We start from the raw sequence: 22,114 nt of genomic DNA on the forward strand, positions 1-22,114 counted from the left end.
GAGTTTCCCGAAAATAATCATCAAAAAATGCTAGAAGTCGTGCTAGAATTTGTGGTACAGAGGTTTATTCACGGGGCATCTTAAACCCCTTCCCCCTAAATATTGACGATCCATACTAAAATATCGTACTCCTCAAAAGAAGTCTAGTTTAGCCTTGTTTTGGTATTTAAGAATCAATACAAAAGCCTAGATTTTTTTAAAACTTCATGAAAATATTTATCTTTATTTGGTCTTTGTTTATTTTTCAAGCCTTAATTATTCTGGGTAAATGCATTTGTACTTTATTAGAAAAATAGCTAGGTATAAAAGTTATTTTACATGCTTCAAAACAATAAGAAATATAGTAAAATTGAACTTTCTTATAAAAGTCCCAAAAGAAATCCATGAAATTTATACTCTTTCATCCAAAAACCAGCCATGGAAGGTTTTTGATACTGGATCTGACAAATTTTTAAATTCACATCTTCCCAACTCAGTGAATGTTTTAGCATCAAGTACCAACAAAGTTACTCGATTAGCTTCTGACTCTCCATATGTTATAGATGCAATTACTACACCGTCATCTTCTGATTTAGCATCCTTTGCTGGTATGAATAAAGGTTCGCTTGGATATGCATCTTTTTCCTTCCAGATTATCCTAGTTTTATTCTCAACGTCAACTTTTATTAGCGTACAGGGATATTCTGCATGAACGTCATATCCAACACCATAGAAGTATTTATAATACTTTCCGAGGTGCTTGTCATACCAGATCGTACCGAATTCCATTGGAGTGTCACATAAAACTTCTGGTACAACAAAAATGGTCCCATCAGATTTAATAAATGCTTCAGCTTGTACTCCTTTTAATGTAACAATATTTTTCTTTTCAGCATTTTCTTCTTTTGGTACATTTAATGGCATGACGAAGCGAAGCACACGAGAGTTCAACATATTTGTCTTTATTTTTTCTTTCTTCAATTTAACCATATTGTCAACCATTAATCCTTTAATTATGTCCGCATCATTATAACAACTCAAATCAAGAACAACATGTCCATCATTTTCATATTGATTGATGGTATGGAAATAAAAGAAACCGTCTGCTTCAAATGTGTGCTTTACTTCACCGGTTACTCTATCGACCAGAAAGATGTACGTGTTTTCATCTTTGAGCCATTTAAATGCATTAACAAATGGTGTTTTTAAATATGTCGCAATCTTCATTTGAAAAGCAGGCATTGATAACGGTTGTTCAATGATAATAAAATAATTTTCGGTAATGCCAAATGAATGCATGTAACCTGGACTGAATTTTCGTCTTGCTGGCACTTTTGCGATCATCTTTATATTGTCAAATTTGTTTTCTCCTTGTGGGATACAAAATATATTGTACTTACTCCCTTCAGAAGTTATGGTCAATCCACACTGGTAAAGATTTCCATCATAAAGCTGAGGATGTGCAGGTTGGAATATAATATTTGTGTATTTATTTAAATCATATCGTTCTAATGTTTCCAATGTTTTAGGGTTAAATTTTCGAATCATTGGTGTCTCCGTAATTGCATAAATTTCAGAATCTAATGGATACACTGTTACTAGTGTATTGTCAGAAGCTTGAGTGTTTTGTGAGAAAAAGGCACGTACTCTATTGAAGAAAAATTAATGAAATATTAAAAAATTTGATATACGCAGTAGATACTATTTACTTTTGAATGAAGCTTCCGTTGCTGATTGTTGTTGTTCCAAATTCATTAAACGCCAAGCGATTTTCGGATTTTACTTTTTCATATGCTTCACTCTTGATGAATCTACACTGATATGTAACATTTCCATTATCAATATGGAAGCGATGAAGTAGGGCCATTCCGTCGAATACATGATTTAATGACACATCACCAACTTTAAACGTACCAGGACCATTTAAGATGAAACTTCCACTGATCCAGTTTGGAATTTCTCCTATAATTTCCCCATTTATTGGTTCAATTATCTCCTCTTTGCGATTTCTTATCCAGTTGTTTGTATCGAAATTAAAGAAGCTTCCATCCTTTTTGATTATTAGCACATTGAGTATTAAGAACTAAATAGATATTTACTACTTACTGTGTCTTTAATTAGATCACTAATTTTTTTATAGCTGAATTCTTGATTTTCTGACATGTTTTGATGAAAATTCCAATCCTACTGTTTGATTACACTTTTGAAACTGGCTAGATTATCATAAAAATATATATATTTCAAGTTTTGTGATTTTGACAATCAAATAAATTTCAATGTGAATATGGGTGAATATGACACGAATTTGATGATCACTAGTACATTCATATACAAATAAACATCGCAATTTTCAAGATTATGTATTTCAAAAAGCCGGCTTAATATATTTCACTTGAATATTTTGGTGTATATTTTTAATACCTTTATAATGCTAATTGATGCTTCCAAATGATACAATTACAAAATGACTGAAAATATTTGGGGAAAAACTTGCTCGTTTTCAACGACCTTTAAAAGTAAATGAAGGAAAAATATTATCGGTTATCCATACGAATGTATGTATCAAAATAAAAAAAAAGCGTGTAAAAATATGTCTGTATTCAAGAGTTTACAGCATATGTTGCATTCCTATACACGCAAAGAATTTAAACAAAAATAAGCATGATTACACTGTCACACTACTTTTTTGAAAAAAATAAGTACAACTGGGTGTCAAACGATTGGTCGAAAATGAATTTACTGAAAATGTTCTCAATTTGACCGCAGACCTTCTTTTCATGAACAGGACATGTCAAACTTAAATGCAATTTCTAACTCACATCAAATATTAGAGAAATATTTTAGGGAAAATTCAAATGATTTTCATAAATTTACCCACGAAGTAAGACAACGCAAAATATTTTCTCATGACCCACAATCATGCACTTTTCTATACATTACTAGAAGACAGTAGAAAAGAAATTTCTATCAACAAATTAATTTGTTTTGAAGAGTAATGGAAATTTTATGACATTATGATGTACGGAAATGTTCTTCATTCATTAATTTGTTTTTGACCTATCCTAATAGAAATTCCCAAGAAAAGCATTTAATTATAATTGATTAATAAAAGAGTTAATAGTTCGAAGAAGAATTCCGCATTACCTATTTTAAAAACAAATTCCTATTATCATTACTAAAACTTTTAATCAAATTTACTTATACAGCGCAATAAAAAGGACATAAAACTTTATGGTTGTTTCTTTTCAGTTCCCATAAGTTCCTTATATTCAGAAATTTTTTCTCGTGTTTGTTGGAGTCTTTCCTTAAGCTGTGCAATTTCTGCCTTGACTTTTACTCTTGTATCCTGAATGTGCTCAAGAGTCTTTACTTTTTTATCCTCAACTGTAAAAAAATTCATGAAAATCTGAACTATGGAGGATTTGTAAGAATAACTAAGAGCTTACAATCAGTATCGTGTGTCCAACTTCCTGACGAGACTGGTTGTATGGTATTTAGCATTTGTTGCATCAACTGTGAAGGTTCATAAAACACAATTTCGTCATAGAATTCCGATACAAGACGTTTCTTAGTATCAATTACAGGAGGGGGTATCGAGGGACTTTCAGTATTTGGTGCGGAACCATCAGAAGGCGGTTGAAACAGTTTTAGAATGTGATAAAATGTTACAGGTTTATAGATCGTTGGATCATGGAAATAAATTTTGATCACGACTTCAAATTCTCCCCATCCAGTTTCACTGACTTCATATGGCGGTTTAGTTATAATGCGATTTGGATTCTCATAACTTTCGTGTAATTTAAAGTGTATCTTCTTAACATAAGTTTGCATATCCTCATTATTATACGGTTTCACATAAACAGTCCATTGATGTGTGTGCCCATCTGCAAGAAACAACAATCTAGTTATTGAACTGATCTCTACATCAACAATCTATTTAAAATTTACCTTCTTCTCGTTTCTTGCCAAATGCTCGAGATACATTTCCATAAACAATTGGTTTGACTTCCACTACGCCCTAAAATTACAATTTCATTAAATATTGTGAAACTAATAATGAATTAAAGACGATTTTGCACTTTCCGGTTCTTATATTAAAGAAAATTATATATTATTAAACAATAAAGCCGGAAAATACAAACACCTGATATTCTTTCTTACCTTCATCCTTCCTCCCGAATCTGGTCCAAAATCAGAAAACTTCAATAAATTGGACATTGTCGTAGATGTGCTGTAATTTATGATTTTTGATGAATTTAAGTTTTTTTAAATTTTATTTTCTTTCTTTTCAAACATAAACAAAGGAGTCCAAAATTTTAAAACAATAAATGTTCGTTACAAAAGGGGTACGCAACGATTTTTTCTTCAATTTTCCAATTTTCATTCCCCTGATTTGTTCAGTGAACATTTTAAAAAATATAAGAAGAAAAGTTTTATCCAATAATCAAATTAAAGCGCATTATTTTTGCTCCAAAAGGTAAATTTAAAGGTAGTTTAGAGTAAGTCAAACAGTGGATTTTGCAACAAAAACATAATTAATGAAGAAATCATACTTAATACTTGATAGACATATGAGAGATTATCAATATTCACAGTAAATTTAAAGTGGACAGACAGTCGATAAAAGATTCATTTTTAATTTTTATATTACCGCGCTAATCAACTTTTACGAAGAAGACAAATATTCACATTTTTAAGTTTTTTACAAGAAAACCCGACTTTCGGGACTATTTTATCCTTGCATAATACTATTATTGTGACTTGCTATCATGTAAAGTGATTATAATTAATAAGAAAGTGAATTTGAAAGAAATAAAAGGAAATCAAGAAATTGTGAATCACACAACAACAAAAAAGTCACATCAAATTTAATTTTTTTTTATAAATTATGGAGTCATCCTCAGCATTGGAGCTACTTTCTCGTGCAGCATTAAATGCTCAGGAACATGAAGGTAAATATCAATGAAATTTATTTCAAGAATTAATTAAATTACGAGATTTTTTCAAAATTTTCCTTTCGCAACATCAATTTTCAACTTTTAGCAGCTATTGAATTAAGTAAACTGCCAGCGAAGAAAAGATTATCACAGCTCAAAGCTCATCAACAACAACAGAATGCCATATTAAATTCAACACCACCTACCCATTCTAGTATATCAATAATACCCATCAATAATCAAGCAGTATCTGCGCCCATAAATTCCAGTAACAATAATAATACAATCAAATCGTCATTATTGGATCGTCCAGAGATGATGGAAGAAGATGAAGAAATTAATGTGGATGGTGATCACGACGATAGTCCATTAGATATGCGAATTACTAAAACAAAGCATGATTCTGACGATTCCGTCCGTCCAAGTGTTATTCGTCGTGCTCCGTCATTTAAAGATACTAACTCGAATTCACCAGGTAATATCTAATTAAACTTATCTTTTATAGTTTATTGCAAAATTGTCAATTTTTAGATCCGTCATCAACATGCGATCCATTTATTGATGAACATTTTAGACGTTCTCTTGGTACTGACTATGATCTCATTATGCGAAATAAGCAATTGGAACAAGAACAAAAGCAACGAATGTTAGAAGAGCAATTAAGTTTACAGCAGCAGCAGCAACAACAAGCAGCTGTTATGCATGCTCAAAGTCTACTTAAACTCAAGCATCATAAAAAGCATCAAATTCATCAACATCACCAAGCAATGTTAAACATACAACAAGAAAATCAACTGCCAATTCAACCAACGCCAATACAAATTGTCCCACAATTGCAACCACAGCAACAACAGAAACAAGTGATAATCACTGAGCACAGTGATGCTAATGAAATGTCTGTTGACGATCACTTTGCAAAGGCTTTGGGTGATACATGGAAGAAGATTCAAAATGAGAGCAAATGAAGTTGCTCTATGTACGGTAACAGGACTTACTTACATTTAAAAATTAAAACATATAGCATTTATATGCTTTAGGAAGCAAAGAGTCTTGGACTCTTTTTAATGGTGTACCTTTTCCTTGCATCTTCCTTTTTAATTAATCCTACTTTTTACAAATATATTCTCATTCGGTGGCAATCTGAATTTTTTTTAATATGTATTTTGAATCGTTTAATCATCTTAAACTACTTGAAACGGATCTTGTTAAATTACACAAAAAGCTATATCTTTTTTATACATATTTTAATATTATAATATTATAATTATTAAACTTTAGATTTTATTGACTTACTACAACAGAGGTATACATTCTTTAATGTATTTTGTTCTTTTGACCACTTTTGACTCAAAACAACCCGAATAGTAGTGAAAAACTATCCAGAATCAAAACAAAAAAATTTCCTCAAAACCTTATTTTTACTAATTATTGACGGTGACATGAAAGGAATGACGATATAACAGAATTTGCCTTAGCAATGGGAATCAGTTTCCATAGCATACTGTATTTTTTTAATTATTACACTTTTTCATAAACACACACACAAGAGCAGTGCCGATTAGAATTCAGTTCCTGAAATATACTTTTTTCGGTAGATGATCGGCTCATTAACAAATTTACTAATTCTTTTTATGATTATATCACATTTCATTTTTGATAATTTTTTAGGCTTACATGAAGGGAGGAAGAATGGAATTTTTATAGTTAATAGGTTGCTTATGCTCAACAAAAAAATTGTGAAAAAAAAATGATTTTTTTTTCAAAAGTGATCGATTTTTTTTAATAAGAAAAAAATGATAAGTTTAGGGATGGGATGGACAGAGAAATTAAAGTTATGATAATATAAAAGAAGGAAATCAAATATGATGAAAAAAAACTAGCTTCCATGACTAGATTGTGGAAGTTCACACTCAATTCAATTAGATTTAGGCCTGATTAATTAAACAACAAAAATTATGTATCCAGTAATCTTGGGTACCAACTATTAATATAAAATATAAATAAATAAATATATATGAAAAAATTAAAGTTCTTCGTTGATGAATCATTAAAATGCAGATAATTCTTTAATTCTATTTTTAAGATGATGCTGTTTTTATTAAACTTGAAAAGAAAAACTGATGATGAGCGAAAACAATTGTGAAAACATTTTTAGAGTTTAAAATAAAATGAATTTTTAATAAAAGTAAGCAGTTCTTTGAAATCAAGGTTTTTTCTTTCGAGGTTCAACAAGTTCCAATGCCGGTATTGATGAATCTTTATACCAAAGTGTTGGTTGATCTGCGATATTTTCTCCAAATACTTTTTGAAGTACATCCAGTACCATTTGTTGAATTAGTTCGACTTGATGATTCGGTGTGTAGCCATCACTTGAGGACCGTGAGATAGTGACCATAACTGGTAATTTCTTTAAACTCTTCAAAAATCTTTCAAACTTTTCAATCATTCCTTTTATCTCTTCCTCGCTACTTTCATGATGAGGAAGTTGGTGCTCCTCGTCATCGATTGTACAACCAGCATCGTTGACAATGAACCAGTCAATATCATATATAGAATAATTATGACATAAACTATCAATTAGCTCCTTAACAAGTTCAAACTTATCCTTCATGCTTTCATCTTTCAATTTATACTTTTCTAGAGATCCATTCTGGGCCATATGCTGGAATATTGTGTCAAAAAATTCCAACTGACTATTTCGTTCCGATACAAATTTGGCAATACTTTTTGGGTCATTCTGATCATAATTCTTGTCCATTTTAAAGATTTCCTTTAATCTGTCATACGTATTAGCTTTAGGATAAATTGAAAGGAATGGATTGAGGGTACTAAAGTAATCAAGATCAATATCAAGTATCCATGTTCGATCTTCTTCAACTAAATCACCCAATGATTCATTTACTTGTGTCACGGTCAATTTAACATCTTTTTTGTTTTGCAGAAGTTCATCTTCCTTATAACTTCCATCGGTAAGGAAGTAGTCCAGATTTGAACTCACGCATATTTTTCCATCGAAATCTCCTACGGAAAATTGGTAATTACCGTCAGAAATTTGATTAGCAAATTGGGGACGAATCCAAACTAATTCATTGATGTGTCCTGCATATGTTAATGGAACCAGCCAATTTTCTATACTTAAACTTTCTAATAATAAACTTCTATTATAGACAGTAGCAGCAGGCATCTGACGATTAATACAGCAGTCAGGATGAGAATCAAAGTGTATCATCATGTTATTTTGAAAGGGCAAATACAAATTGGCAAGTGCAGGAAGAATCAATTCCAAAATTTCATTATGATTCTCGACAACGAAAATTGGAATTTTAGTAAACTTCTTCGTCTTTGGTCTATGAATTGGTTTTGATGTCGATGGTCCTGCAGAACTTGATGCCATATCTTCAAAAATATATTTTTCAAAACTTATCAAAGCTGTCTTCCTATTTAATTTAAATTAAATAATTTACCTTAAAAATGTTCTTCTAATTCCAATATTGTTTGTTTGAAAACAAATGGATAGGTTTTGGTTAAAGTGGCATAACATCCATTTCAAAATTTCCCAATATAAACACGTTTTGAATCTCATTGAAACTATTTTATTTATGACCAGAGCTCGAAGTCGACTCGAATTTTTTATAAAGTTGAATCGATTTTTCCATACAAAATCCAAATTAACTTCAAGCTCTGTGTAAAACTTCGCATAATCTTGTACTGATATGTAAGCTTAAGTTACACAATTAAATTTAATTTGATCCAGAATTTGAAGATTTATATCCGATCGGCACTAATTATTCATTAGTCAATTGTCTAACATATGGCATCCAAGTGGCAACTTTCATGTTAACTGTCATAAAAATTGTCACTTGGATGCCATGTGGTGGTCATTTCGCTGCAATAAATAATTTGTGACGATCGGGCTTTTTGGAACGTGTGTCATTTTGAAATTACGATGAAATTTTGGTTAAGTGATCGGAACTTAAAGATACTGCCCCTATAATCACCTAACTCTGGAAATGTGTTTTATATCGTCTAGTTTTACTTAAGAAAGGCTTGATCTAACGAATTTGAGTACTTTGGAGGAATACTTTGGAGTTATTCAATTTTCGCTCTGAGTCATTCAATCAAGACGCGCCGAAAATTTGCGGAATAAAATGAAAAAATTTTCTCTTTGTTTGAAAAATGTAGATGTAAGTGAAAGAGATGGGGTATAGGCAAGATCTAATATCTAATTTATTTAATACTCTTGATTCACATATTCCAATTTCATCCAGACTTGCAAAACGTGCAAAAATGATTTCTAATGCTTGCTTCAAATCTGTTGATATGGATGATGTCAGAAGTAAAACTCTCAAAAGAAGACCAACAAAATGAATGACTTTGTAATTATCAGTTCGAATCATCAGACTAAAAGCTCATATAATAAGATATTGACGTGTCCTTATTACGTACATAAAGCATCCTCATAAGCGAAAATTTTCCATTATTTACGTATGCGACTACTCAGAACTTTTTCAATATTCATAATCCCTTCTGAGAATTATTGAGAATAATGTATAAATAAACTTTTTTTATCAAAAAAATTGAACCTTAACCTTTTTGAACAAAAAGTAATGAAAAGACTACCGTTGTGAATTGCATTGATTGATGCATGATACAGCATGCTACATTTAGTCAGTTCATCATCATAGCAATACCTGACACGTAAATATGATTCACTGGTGTAACTATGTTACGTACATGTATAACGTAAAGTTGTGATATAAGCACCAAGTAACAGGACCATGTGGAGCTATGTGAGATCATGTAATTATCCTCGGAATCCCTAATTGTAATAATTTTCGCAATGACGCGTGCTATGACGTTTTTATTCAGTCTGAGCTGTTATTAACAAGTTAATGAATCATTGAACGGTCGCTGATTAACGATAAATGCTGAAATTCAAGGTATTTCCAGTTTGATGCTAATTAGCTTAATTCGAGCATTCCATCCCCGTTCATTGAACAGCTCTCTATGTAAGATTATGCTAATTAATTCATCCCATCCAGCTATTTTTTGTTCATCAATAAAGAATAAATTCAATACCTAATTGAATATTGAAGATTTACAATTTAAAGGACACGCACATTACATCCAATGTGATTTATTTTTAAAATCATCAAATACTTCATCCTTTTTTAGCCCATTCAATTTTCGTAATAGCTTATCGCGTGGCGTGGCATGACATTTTTACCATTATGTGTAGATAGTTTACTACTTATTTCCAATTTATTTGTAATTCTTTATGTACCTTGATTATCAAAGTGAAATTGATGGCACAGCAGATAATCAGAAATGCAAATAATGACTGCTAATAAGAAAGATCAAGCATAGGGTTCGATCAAAATATTGAGGGTGATTTTATATCATTTAGGGATTATAAATACTTTAAAGGTAGTGAACGGGTCTAGACAGTCAATTCTAAGAAAATCTCCAGCACTGCTATGCTCCGAGACACAGTACTGGATTGTATCGCGATGAAATTTACACTCCATATGTATTAAGTCAGACTTGAATTGACTTGAATACGCTAAATTTGCATCGATTTTTTCTGTATACACTTGTGAAGTATAACATTTGGCACTTAGCGAGATGTGGCTGATTAAATTTGGTTTCGAATGATATGTATGTGGTATACAATGTCACTCTAGAAAAAGCTTGAGAAACACAGGCATAGATTCTTAGACATCATAATCCCTAATATCAAGAACACATTTTAGCAAATCAGAAATCAAATTTTAATAAGATTAATTAATTATGAAGTTAGAAATCTGAGTCAATATGTGATATTACTCTTAGTTATAGACAATTTACGTATCAGACTATGAAAAAGACGTCAACAATGGCCAAGATCAAATATTTTCATTTGAGGAATTCGAGAAAACTTCCAAAATTTCCTTTTGGTTGACAAGCCAAGCGATTATCACTTGATTATACGCAAAAATATGATAAATAAAAAGCAAATAAGTTGAAAAAGATATTGTTTGTTTAGCTTGTATAGCCTCTCATATCATATTTCTGACTTATTTACTAAGCTTAATTAATTGAATTGTTATGATTGCTTAATGTGTAAACATCGTTGTAAATATAACATCAGGCTTTTGACATTTGACAGCTACGCACTTTTTGTGACGAATCATTTAATAATGTTGTTTATTGCAAATGTAACTTCCCACACACAAAAATGGATTTTGAATTACACTTCGATGTAAGGAAATTGGACCAAAGTCGTAGAATTCCTTTATGTACCATTCGTTAAGTAGGTCATAAGGAAGAAAACAGCGTGGTAAATAAAATTTTGATTTCTTTTTCATAGCATCCTAGATCCTCTTGATATGTTAACCCAAAAAAAGTTCTATTTTTAAAATTCGGATGAAAAAGATTATGAGACAATAAACGAAGCATAATACATAAATTAAGAGGGTTGCGTTGCGTATTATATCCTTAAGGCAAACTTGATTTCGTTTATATTCAATTTTGCACCACGTGAATATTTTTGAATAAATTCAAATAGCAATGGGAAGCTTCTCAAAATTTCAACTTTTCTATCCAAAGAGGATCCTTTAAACTGATATGACCCCCACTTAAATCACAAACTTAATATCTATTCATCATTTAAATATGTGTAATGTCGTAAGAACTCTTGAAAGGACGCTGTCGATAGAGACAGTATTGTGTACTTGGTATTGGTAATTAGCCGACAGAAGCCAGCTTTAGGGACCATCTGAGGGATGGAAATGGATCACAATTGATCTGTACAGCCAGCGAAATAAGTAATGTCGTGAGTATTGTGCGAGTCGTTGTCATATCGACAGCACATTCTAGATAATAATTGAGAGATCGGTCTCTGGTGGAAGTCGAATCCACGTACACACAAGAGTGATACAGTTCACCGATGTTGCCTAACCACTCGGCCACATATGCCTTACTCTAGCATGTGTAGATTCGCCTAAATAAGGATTAACACCCCACATTCCACTCTGCTCATACACTACAGTATATATAGCCAATTACACGCAAATTAACAATTCCCATTGCTTAATTTATTTATAATAAAAGCAACTAGATTATAGTTATCGACGAAATTAAAACTTGCTACTTAAATCATATCTTCAGAAGCGTTTCAACAAAACTAAATCCAAAAAATTCAAAAGCTTACCTGTACACAATTATCAAGAAGATCAAGAAGCACTTAACAGAAGTTGAATAAATTAGCACTTCACGTGATGACTACGTTAATGTTTATGATAAAATTTCAGATTTCCACACTTCCAAATTGGAAATATTCTGTGACGATTTTTAAACAGAAGTTTTTAATTAAAACTGTCTGATATGATAATTGGAACACCACAGCACAGTACTAAAAAGTTGTGACTATAATTTGAAAACTTTTTCAATTTTAAACTTCCAAAAAGCTTTTGACCGGCTTATTTCACTATATTTATTCAAATATCCACTGTCTTCAACGAGAGTTAAACATGAACTAAACCTTCTTTTTTCTCTTCATATTTGAATGTTATCGGCGAGAAAAAGATTTTTCTATGCGCAATGTCGGGAGTTCTATTAGTTTACTGATGAATGTGACAAGTATACTTCAAGTTAAATTTAATTATGGCATGTACAGCATGAAAATTTTTAATAAAATTTTTCATTTAATTTTTCTTGTTTATTTCCTTTTTTTATATATTTACATAGCAGTAAAGAAATTCATACAATTTATCATTAATTTTTTTACTGTTTTTCGTTCAGTCAGAACAATCTTCCCTTTACTTAATGCAGTGTCTCTAGCATTTCATAATATATAGGAATAAATAAAATCGTAGTAATTCGGAAAACTACTATTTACAAAATTCATTAATTTTCATTCATTCAGGCTTATGAAACTTTAAAGTCCAATTGGACATTTGGACATCATGATACACATATTACAATAAGGTTTATGAAATTATCCTAAAAACAATATATTCATAGTCAATGTTTACGTTTAAAAAGAAACTAAAAAAAAAAATTTCATTTATAGCAAAAATAAGAAAAAAATTTGTTTAACTAAAAAAATATGACTAAATTTTATGAATAAAGAGAATGAAAGTTTCTAGACGTAGCTACATATTTTGTTCTTACGCCAGAAATATAATTTATAGGAGATTTTGGATTAATGAAAACAATATATTATAGATTTCATTGTCCATGCACTCATAGAAAAAATTTACTCAATTTATGTAATGACTTTCTTAACATTGATTCTCCTTCTGTATTAAAATAAGAATAGTTACAAAGGTTTTTGATGAGAAAAAATGCAATAATAAATAATTTGTTTTGTTGTATTTTGTGTGTGTGTGTGTGTTAATTTGTTATTAAAACTACGTTGGCGCTCTTCTGTCATATTCCCTTCGTCTTGAGTCATACTCTGCTGCCGGTGGCGGATAGTAATCATTTGGAGGTAAATGAGGATGTCTTTCACGATAGCCTGGCATTTGTTCTGGTGAATCATAATATCCATGTGATGGATAATGATAATTCATGGGATGATAATCGCTTCGACTATATTAACATAATAAAAATTAATAGTTTTAACCTAGCTTTATTTTAATTCTTAAAGGATTTACCTTCTTTTGATGTCACGATCTCTATGGTCTCTTTCTCTGTGATATGGTCTATTGTATGCATCATATCTTTCTCGTTTATGTTCGTTTGGATATCTATTTTTTTTATAATAAATAATAGATAAAATCACAACTGAAAAATGCCCATTTAATGCTTTTATACCTTTCACGATGATTGCCGTAAACATCATATCGTCCTTCCGGATAGACTCGTTGTTGTGTTGGATTGGGCGGTAATCCTCTTGAGGTTGAACTCACTCCTGCTCTACGATGATAATCATCCCACTTCTTATCTCGACTTCTATGGAGAAACAAATCATACATTTATACTTTAGACATTGTAATGAAGTTCATTCAAACGAATGTAAACGAGTCACAAAACTACAGAACTTTTCTCTATTTATTTACGTATGGATTTAGAGCATAGAAATACGATAGACATTTATCTTTTGATGCCTTAGGCGCATTTCGTTAAGAAACTTTATCCTTAGAAATTTCCAATAAGCATAGGCAATTGAAGGAATAAATTAACTATCTGGGTGTGGAAATTCACTTACCTTGCATCATTTGCTATCCTCTTGTGATCCTTAGTGTCATCAATTTCACCATCTTCTCGCTCTAAACGTCTCTTTCCGTGTGAATCATTTGTATCGTCATTACTATTATTGCTTACATCGTGACCTAAATATTTATCATGAAGTTTATCACGTTCCTCTTTCAATTGATGGTGATGATGATGGTCTTTCTTATTTTTCTTTTCTTTTTTATGGTTTTTAGATTCATGCATATCGTTATTTTGATGGCTATTATGATGATGATGATGATGGTGACTATTTTTCTTCTCATTTTTCTCCGCTTTATCGCTGCCGTGAGAGTGATGATTCTTGATTGGCGAATCTTCACTTGTTCCATTAACTTTAGCCCTTTCAGTTTTGTACATTTTGAAAAGTTTTGATGCGCTATCTTCTGTAAATTTCGATACAAAATACCACAAGCTACTTCTCCATTCTTTTATCTTAATTGGATCCTTGTATTCCTCAAGACATTCATCAATTCTAGTTCCAATTTTTAATAGACATTCGCGCCATTGACTTGCTTTTTCCTCATTACTCACTCCATGTTGATGGTGGGAGCTATCAAGAGCCTTAAGAGCTTTCTTTACAGGTCTCATTTTCTCTTTACACTCATTAAATATATTTGGATCGAGATCACCGAGAATATCCAATGCTCTAGGCTCATTGTTGGCTGTAAAATGCATTGGCTTATTAGCATCTTGTTTCTTAGTCTTCTTTTTACTTTCTTTATGATCCTTTTCTTTGCCTTCCTTTTTCTTTTTCTTCTCAATTCCATTCGTTTCTTCTTGAGACATTGAATGTTTTATATTCTCATCGTCAGTTTTTTTCGAATGCTCTTCGTGATGATGATGGTGGTGATGTTCATGCTTTTTAGTCTCTTTGACTTTTCGCTGTTTACGTTGTTTTAAACTTCCACGTCTTAATTCAACATTCTTCTTGATAATTTTCAATAAATATTCAGCTCGTGATTGTAAATGCTTTGCTTGTGGTTTCTTATCATCATTCAATAATATTTTGTTCGCTAAATGTAATGATGGATCCATTTTCATTGCCTCCCAACTACCAATTCCATATTGATAAATTCCACACAAAAGCTTTGAATCATCATCGCCATTCCAATCAACGTCAAAATTTGCAGGTCTTGTTTTGATGTCAAGAGTCCAATTTAATCGCTCTTCTGCTGTATTAGGTAAAATCTCGTCAAGGGGTGCTAATTCTTCCTCACACTGAAGTAAAGTCTTTGCATTAAATGAAACGCCTCCAAATTTCACACTTAATCCTGCACGAGCGCCACGTTTCTTTTCGTTTGCTGATGAAGAAGGTTCCTGATCTTTTAATTCATCAAGGAATGTGATACAACGCTCGCGTAACATTTCGGCTACTTTCTTCAATTCATGTAATGGCTTTTCTTGTAGCTCTGCATCGCATGCTATGGCTTCTAATCGTTTTAAAGGTGCTGGGAATTTTTTGTAACTTTTAATAAACCGTCTTAATTCGTTATCTGTAAAATTTGAGAATTTTTCTTTGAGAGGTGGACGACCTCGTTTTTTAGGACGACCATCTTCACTATTATCACTCATTCCATCATCTGACTGTTCGATTTCATCAGATTTCTTTCTCTTTTTAGCTTTCTTAGACTTTTCTTGCTCTTCCTGTAATACTTGTTTACGCTGCCTGGGCGGTAAATAGAGATCTTCAAGCTCCTTATTTCGTTCCTCTTGTTCAATTTTTCTACGGAAATTTTCAGGTATAATTTCAGCCCAGTCTTTTGTGTCATCTCCCTCCTCATGCTCAACGACTTTTCTCTTCGGACTAGATATAGCAACTTTATCTTCATCAAATGCAAAACTTGCAACCTTAAATGAACTAAGCAACTCATCTCCTACCATACTTTGGGGCTCGTCGCGCGTTTCAGCACGTCTTAAAATCTCATCAATATCGCATTTTAATTCCTCATCGCCTTCTTCTTCGTCTTTAAATAATTCTTCAGCACCAAACTTTAAAATTGCTGAAAGTTCTTCTTTTGAAAATGGATTTGCTCCATTAACATTAGTACCATTCTTATCTAATACAGTTCTTCCTGTTGTATCCATTCTTTGTATGACTAAGTGATCGAGAACCATTTTTTGTTTAGCTCTCTCAACAATTTCTTCTTCAACACTACGTGCTGTAACTAAACGATAAATGTTGACTTGATTTTTCTGTCCAATTCTATGTGCTCTCGCTTGTGCTTGTAGATCATTTTGAGGATTCCAATCACTATCAAAAATAATTACTGTATCTGCTGTTGCTAAATTAATACCTAATCCACCTGCTCGAGTACTTAAGAGGAAACAAAAATCTTGTGAGCCTTCAGCATTATAGTGATCTAAGGCCTGCTTTCTTATCTCTCCCTTGATTGAGCCGTCTAAACGTTGAAATGAAAAGTGTCTTTTTGTAAGATATTCTGCTAGAATGTCCAACATTCGAACCATTTGTGAAAAGATCAAAACACGATGACCTGTTTCTTTGAGTCGAACAAGTAATTTATCTAAAAGTACGAGTTTTCCACTTCCTTTCAACATTTCCTTGAGCGTTTCTTCCTGAGACATTGGCGGTCCTTCATCATCAATTGGTTTAATGAGCATTGCATGATTACAACATTTCTTTAATTCTATTACAATATTTAAAAACGACGCAGATGAACCTTTCCGACCTTTCAGCAATGCTTCAAAATTTTTAGTTAATATCCATTTGTAGTATTGCTTCTGTATAGTTGTCATTTCCACCCGGAGAATCTGTTCCACTTTTGCAGGAAGACTTTTTTCTACGTCTTTCTTCACGCGTCGCAAAATGTAAGGTTCTAGTTCTTTATGTAATTTTGTGTAACCCTTTTCCATAGCATTGCCATGAACTTTCTCAAAATCCTCCCAGGAAACAAATTTTTGAGGCATAATGAAATGTAAAAGTGCCCATAATTCTGTAAATGAGTAAAATAATAATATAAATTAGCAACGGGTATATATTGTGATGAAAAGTTGTTTACCTTTTAAGCTATTTTGTAGTGGTGTTCCAGTAATGAGTAATCGATGATTTGTATTGAATTCTTTAAGTGATTTATACAGCAAGGAATCATCATTTTTAAGTCTATGAGCTTCATCAACCAGTAATGCTGCCCAATTAATTGATCCCAAAAGTATTTTGTCTTTGAGTAAAATTTCATATGTCGTCAAAATTGTATTGAATTTAAGCTTATTTGTGTTAGCAAAACACCAGTCATACTGTCGAATTATTTCTCGACTTTGTACATCACCGATATAAGTAACTACATTCATGTCAGGCGCCCAGATTTGAAATTCACGCTGCCAAGCAGTCATTGTTGATAACGGAACAAGACACAAAAATGGACCATACAATTGTTGAGTTTTGAATAGATAATATAAGAAGCAAATTGTTTGAATTGTTTTACCCAAGCCCATTTCATCTGCTAATATTACAGAATTTTCTTTACACCAACTCAAATTAAGCCAATTTAAACCTTGCATTTGATAATCTCTTAAAACTAGTCCTCTATCGACTCCCATGTATTCTGGTTGACTTTCTACTTTAACAAATTTCGGTCGACGACGAAGCAAGGAACAATGCGATGATGGTGTTACTTTAGACGATTCACGAATCAGAAATTCATCAATTTTAGTTTGCCATTTTCGTTGTACAAGCTTAGAGTCTTCCCAAGTAGCATCAGCATATGGCAAAGATTCCCATTTGCATAAAAAATCTATTGATCCATCAGGCTTTTCTTGTTGTCCAACAATTCTTTCAATGCAGCTGTAGCTCTTTAAAAGCTCCTGATGTAATTCAAGTTGACACTCGTAATAATCAATATCTTCTGGATTAGCTGATCTCTTCTTCCACAATTCAATTTCATTATCACGCTTAATAAAGTTCTCTAGTTTTTTAAGACCTTTAACTTTTTGTTTTTGTAGAGATTCTTCAGATTCCCAGGTATTGTGTATGTAAGACCAGCCTTTCCATTTAATGAGATATTGTTCCTCAGTTGAAGATTTATCAGTAATATCTACACCTTCATTTGGATCACCTTTCTCTTCAACTGCATACATTGTTGTTTCATTTCCTGTTACGCCTTTCTTTCCTATTCTTTTACCAACAATTCTTTCAATAGTTTCCGTATTATCATCTGGTTCAACTTGGAGACTCTCTTCATTGATATCTATGATATCCTCTGAATCTGTTTGTTCATCCTCACTAGCTTCCTTATAGCTTACAGTCTTACCACGACGCGACGAAACGGCTCTGTTCTTAAAATTTCTTGAATCTTGAAAACTCTCGTCTGTATCTGAATGCTTTTTGGGTTTAGGCTTTGGAGCTGTTCGTTTAGGCGGTGGTTTTCGCACTGGTCGAGCAAATGAATCGTCAGAATCTTCTTCACTTTCTTCTTCCTCCTCCTCTTCCGAAGTATCCTTCCATGTACTTTTAGTTCTGCAAAAACATTTTTCATTAATAACTATAATGTCCACATGTGCATGTGGTTAAAGAATTAAATTAATTTCTTACAATTTTTTGGTTGATTTCTTTTGAGCTGCTAACCGCTTTCGTGCAGCTTCTTTCCTTGCCCTTTGCTTAGCTGCTGCAATATCTTCTTCCTATAATTAGCACACGTGTGAGTTTGTAAAATAAATTGAATAATATATGTTTAACTAACATCAATGCTGCTTTTAGACGAACTATATTGCTGGTTGTCTGATTGATTACTAATAGCATCTGAATCTTCCTCATCTCTATGCTCACTTTCCTCGGAGTTATCATTATGATATTGACTGGCGCTCTTATTGCTAGTTATTGCTCCGGTTCTTGTGTCTTCATCTGTTCCTTCAGGTGATGAATTGTTCAATTCACTTTTAGACGTTTCTTGTTCATTGATAGATTTTGACATTGATTTCTCATGAGATGTATTAACAGTCGACGACTCATTTTCACTTGAACTAGAATCACTATTTGAATCACTGAAATACCACGGATAATATCCTCACATTAATTTAAGTTACAGTATATTTAGCAAAGTCGGCTTAACAGCTACTGATAAATCCTGTTCTTACCTATCTGATTCAGATGAGGAATTAGATTTACTGCTAATTGATTCATTGTCTGAATCGCTTTTATCGTCCTTTTTCTACAAATATAAACAAAATCTTTAGTTCTATATATAAAAACAGGATCTCGTCGATCAAAATTTGCACAAACAAAAGCCGGTTGATAATTTCTGAATGAAAATCTAGCTAACATTCCTTAATTTTGGAATTATCTAGACCTTTTCCATATGATCTTTATAGTCCATTATTAAATACTTGATAAATTAGCTAAAAAGAAGGATAAATCGCTTCTAATCCTTTTAGGAATTCTAATGAAGTGAATATTTGTTTATTTCTTTGAAATTCTTAGTACTTTGCAGGACTGAAAATTTTCACTAAAAGGTTATCTGGATTACGTAATGATTTTTCACAGAACATCCTAAAATCAGCTAGAACCCACAGGATTCAACATATTGCTTATAAAGTCACTAAATTTGATTAAAATTCATTCAAAGTTTTTGAAAACCCCACAAAAATCCTAAAAATTATGAAAGAAAGTCTCACTGGATCTTTATGAGGAGCATTAGGAAGCACTAATATTAGGCCATACGATACAGGAAATACTGGAAAACTGATCCAGAAACATTTATACGATTTCAGTGATCAGTAAACAAATAATTGAGCTGAGTTTTGGAAGGTTTTAAAGAGTTTGAAAGCAACTTTTCCTCGTGGCTGGATGTGCTCAAAACTGACAAAACATAATGAACTATAGTGGCTTTTGTACACTTGACGTTAGATAAGCTATAAGGAGTCCACAAAGATGTAAACAAACCTTATAAAGATTCAATTTCAAGAGAAATTGGATGTTTGAAAACTTTTAAAAACCACGCCCTTAACACCTGAACTTCACAAAAATTAATATCTAAGAATGATCAGCACAGCTAGAATTGTAAATTAATCCAGAAATATCCTTGAATAATATAATTAATGCACTATTTACCTTGCTCATTGTCTCAGCAAAGCTTTGTAGTAGTGATATACTTCTATTCCGTTAATTCGCATTCAAATTTGCTTCAAATCAATCTCTCGAGCTCTTAATCACAATAATATTAATTAATTTTAAGGAATTACAAGCTTTTATCAATTTATTTATATTTTTAAAAAATTTTCAATTTTTTCAGCAATGTTAAAAAAAGCTTCAATGCTGAATTAGAAATTTCTCTCGATGTACAGAAAATTTTTAAATGAGTTTTCTGGTTGAAATCTTTCTTTTATTTACATTATTCCACAATTTTATTATTTATATATGCTTTATTTATTGTTTTAAACTATAATGCGTATGTTTATGCTGGTTTTCTATTATTTTTTTCTGTAAATAATTCCTTTTAGATTTGAAATTTTCCGCTGAATTACGCTGAACTATGCTGAATCACGCTGAAATTCGCTAAAATTCAGTAAAGGGAGTGAAAATAAGAAAACGAACAGTCGTTTTTAGCGCATTTTTAAAACAATAAACTTTTACTTTGATCAACTGGCTGGCTGGTTGGATGAAATGTGAGATCTCAGCAACTAGACATCTTAGAAAGCTCTAATTTGAAGCATTAACTCCATTTTATCAAGTTACTGGCTTATCACTTTGTCTGGTAGTTTAAAACGATATCTATATGCTTTAGGGGCCATGCTTCCTTAAATATTATGCTACGCTTAAAAATGACTTTTTAAACTAAATAAATTCTAATAGATGTTCCTTTATAGATTAAGATCCATGTTAATGGATCTTGAAATAAAGGCAGAGAAATGAGTCCACCTTTCTGAAAATTATCTGACAATCAATTACTTATCGATTGGCAAAATGCGCTGATGCCCTTTAGTAACACAAAGACTTTCAACATTTTTTTATTTGTGGAACAACAGAATAGCAATAATTTTAAATAAATGAAATAAAAGAGATTTGTACTTTAACTACGCACCTGTGATTTGAAAGTAATTAAAATTAAAAGAAATTCTCACCAACGGTTTTCGAAAAATTCAAAAAACAGGTTTTCGAAAATAACTGTCGTAGCGAATTTTCCTTCGAAATAAAAAATAACGAAAACAGCAACAAACAGGAACAAGCCGATTAAGAAATAAATTATTTAAATACAAATACTCATAATCAAAATGTCAAGTACATCTCAAAAGCATCGTAATTTTGTCGCAGAACCCATGGGAGATAAGCCATGTACAGGTAATTAAAAAGGATAACGAATTTCATAAAAGTACGAAAATTAAGCGCATTTTCAAATTCACAGAATTAGCAGGCATTGGCGAAACATTAGGAAAGAGATTAGAAACCGCTGGATTCGATAAGGTAAAATGACATAAATTAATTAATTTGAAACCACTTATTAACTTCTTGAAATCAATAGGCATACACTGTGTTAGGTCAATATTTAATCCTCAAAAAAGATGCTGAGCTATTTAAAGAATGGATGAAGGATACAATTAATGCAAATTCCAAACAGGCATCAGATTGCTATCAATGCCTAAATGACTGGTGCGAAGAGTTCTTGTAAATCACCATAAAAATAAATCTCTTTGAAATCTGCATATATTTTTCTATTATTTTAATTTCTAACAAACAAATTAAATTCATCAATAATTAAATTAACACAAAATAAACTTCCTCTTATTTCAAAATAAATGTTAAATCTTCTGTATAATAAAGTATATTTTGATGACAATTAATTCTAATGCTTTTAATTTCATAATTAAGGATTATAGTCAAGATAAAAGAAATTCAAAAATTCAAAAAATAACGGTTATTTTGAAAGCTACAAGTTTGAAAAAATATCAAGTCAACATTTTAAAATTTTACAAAAACATTATAATTAACCGTAAATATGGAAATAACACCATTAATAACTTAGTTTTTAATA

The 22,114-nt window shown here is 31.7% G+C and overlaps 7 protein-coding genes across 9 annotated transcripts in view; 2 read left to right on the forward strand and 5 right to left on the reverse strand.

Annotated features, from left to right (window-relative positions):
- Positions 1–12,127, reverse strand: part of LOC139093020 (dual 3',5'-cyclic-AMP and -GMP phosphodiesterase 11-like) — a 43,212-nt gene extending 31,085 nt beyond the window's left edge. The window contains exon 1 of one of the 2 annotated variants that reach the window (XM_070643610.1): positions 12,109–12,127. The gene's annotated coding sequence lies outside the window, so the exon portion shown is untranslated. Of the gene's footprint in view, positions 1–2,400; positions 2,420–12,108 lie in introns of those variants that run through there. The other variant, XM_070643609.1, reaches the window with a different exon arrangement.
- On the reverse strand, positions 209–2,407 carry LOC139093022 (carotenoid isomerooxygenase-like). Its single transcript, XM_070643613.1, has 3 exons — positions 2,086–2,407; positions 1,689–2,029; positions 209–1,627 (listed from the first exon to the last, which is right to left on the reverse strand). The coding sequence occupies exons 1-3, from the start codon at positions 2,140–2,142 to the stop codon at positions 391–393; spliced, it is 1,635 nt and encodes a 544-aa protein (XP_070499714.1). The 5' UTR covers positions 2,143–2,407; the 3' UTR covers positions 209–390.
- Positions 3,144–4,293, reverse strand: Gas41 (YEATS domain-containing protein 4 Gas41). Its single transcript, XM_070643567.1, has 4 exons — positions 4,141–4,293; positions 3,928–3,997; positions 3,426–3,863; positions 3,144–3,363 (listed from the first exon to the last, which is right to left on the reverse strand). The coding sequence occupies exons 1-4, from the start codon at positions 4,195–4,197 to the stop codon at positions 3,209–3,211; spliced, it is 720 nt and encodes a 239-aa protein (XP_070499668.1). The 5' UTR covers positions 4,198–4,293; the 3' UTR covers positions 3,144–3,208.
- Positions 4,639–7,055, forward strand: LOC139092982 (probable basic-leucine zipper transcription factor N). 2 transcript variants are annotated; one of them, XM_070643559.1, is made up of 3 exons: positions 4,639–4,931; positions 5,023–5,391; positions 5,448–7,055. In XM_070643559.1, exons 1-3 carry the CDS (start codon positions 4,868–4,870, stop codon positions 5,879–5,881), a joined length of 867 nt encoding a protein of 288 aa, XP_070499660.1. In that variant the 5' UTR covers positions 4,639–4,867; the 3' UTR covers positions 5,882–7,055. The 2 variants fall into 2 exon arrangements, with proteins under 2 accessions (XP_070499660.1, XP_070499661.1); XM_070643560.1 differs by having other exon boundaries at positions 5,026–5,391.
- On the reverse strand, positions 6,985–10,317 carry MESR6 (misexpression suppressor of ras 6). Its single transcript, XM_070643558.1, has 2 exons — positions 8,381–10,317; positions 6,985–8,312 (listed from the first exon to the last, which is right to left on the reverse strand). The coding sequence occupies exon 2, from the start codon at positions 8,308–8,310 to the stop codon at positions 7,120–7,122; it is 1,191 nt and encodes a 396-aa protein (XP_070499659.1). The 5' UTR covers positions 8,311–8,312; positions 8,381–10,317; the 3' UTR covers positions 6,985–7,119.
- A 454-nt stretch (positions 12,128–12,581) lies between the features above and the next one.
- Positions 12,582–20,975, reverse strand: Chd1 (chromodomain-helicase-DNA-binding protein 1). The gene is made up of 10 exons (XM_070643540.1): positions 20,719–20,975; positions 20,197–20,640; positions 19,224–19,297; positions 18,830–19,130; positions 18,682–18,770; positions 17,153–18,606; positions 14,110–17,086; positions 13,716–13,853; positions 13,556–13,648; positions 12,582–13,490 (listed from the first exon to the last, which is right to left on the reverse strand). The coding sequence occupies exons 2-10, from the start codon at positions 20,203–20,205 to the stop codon at positions 13,310–13,312; spliced, it is 5,316 nt and encodes a 1,771-aa protein (XP_070499641.1). The 5' UTR covers positions 20,206–20,640; positions 20,719–20,975; the 3' UTR covers positions 12,582–13,309.
- Positions 20,976–21,263: 288 nt separating this feature from the next.
- Positions 21,264–21,879, forward strand: baf (barrier to autointegration factor). Its single transcript, XM_070643586.1, has 3 exons — positions 21,264–21,423; positions 21,488–21,546; positions 21,605–21,879. Exons 1-3 carry the CDS (start codon positions 21,357–21,359, stop codon positions 21,749–21,751), a joined length of 273 nt encoding a protein of 90 aa, XP_070499687.1. The 5' UTR covers positions 21,264–21,356; the 3' UTR covers positions 21,752–21,879.
- The last annotated feature ends 235 nt before the right edge of the window (positions 21,880–22,114 follow it).

Source organism: Chironomus tepperi, unplaced genomic scaffold (assembly GCF_022539635.2).
Source record: "Chironomus tepperi strain 1889 unplaced genomic scaffold, CSIRO-AGI_Ctep_v1 contig_319, whole genome shotgun sequence".
In the NCBI taxonomy this organism is placed as follows: domain Eukaryota; kingdom Metazoa; phylum Arthropoda; class Insecta; order Diptera; family Chironomidae; genus Chironomus; species Chironomus tepperi.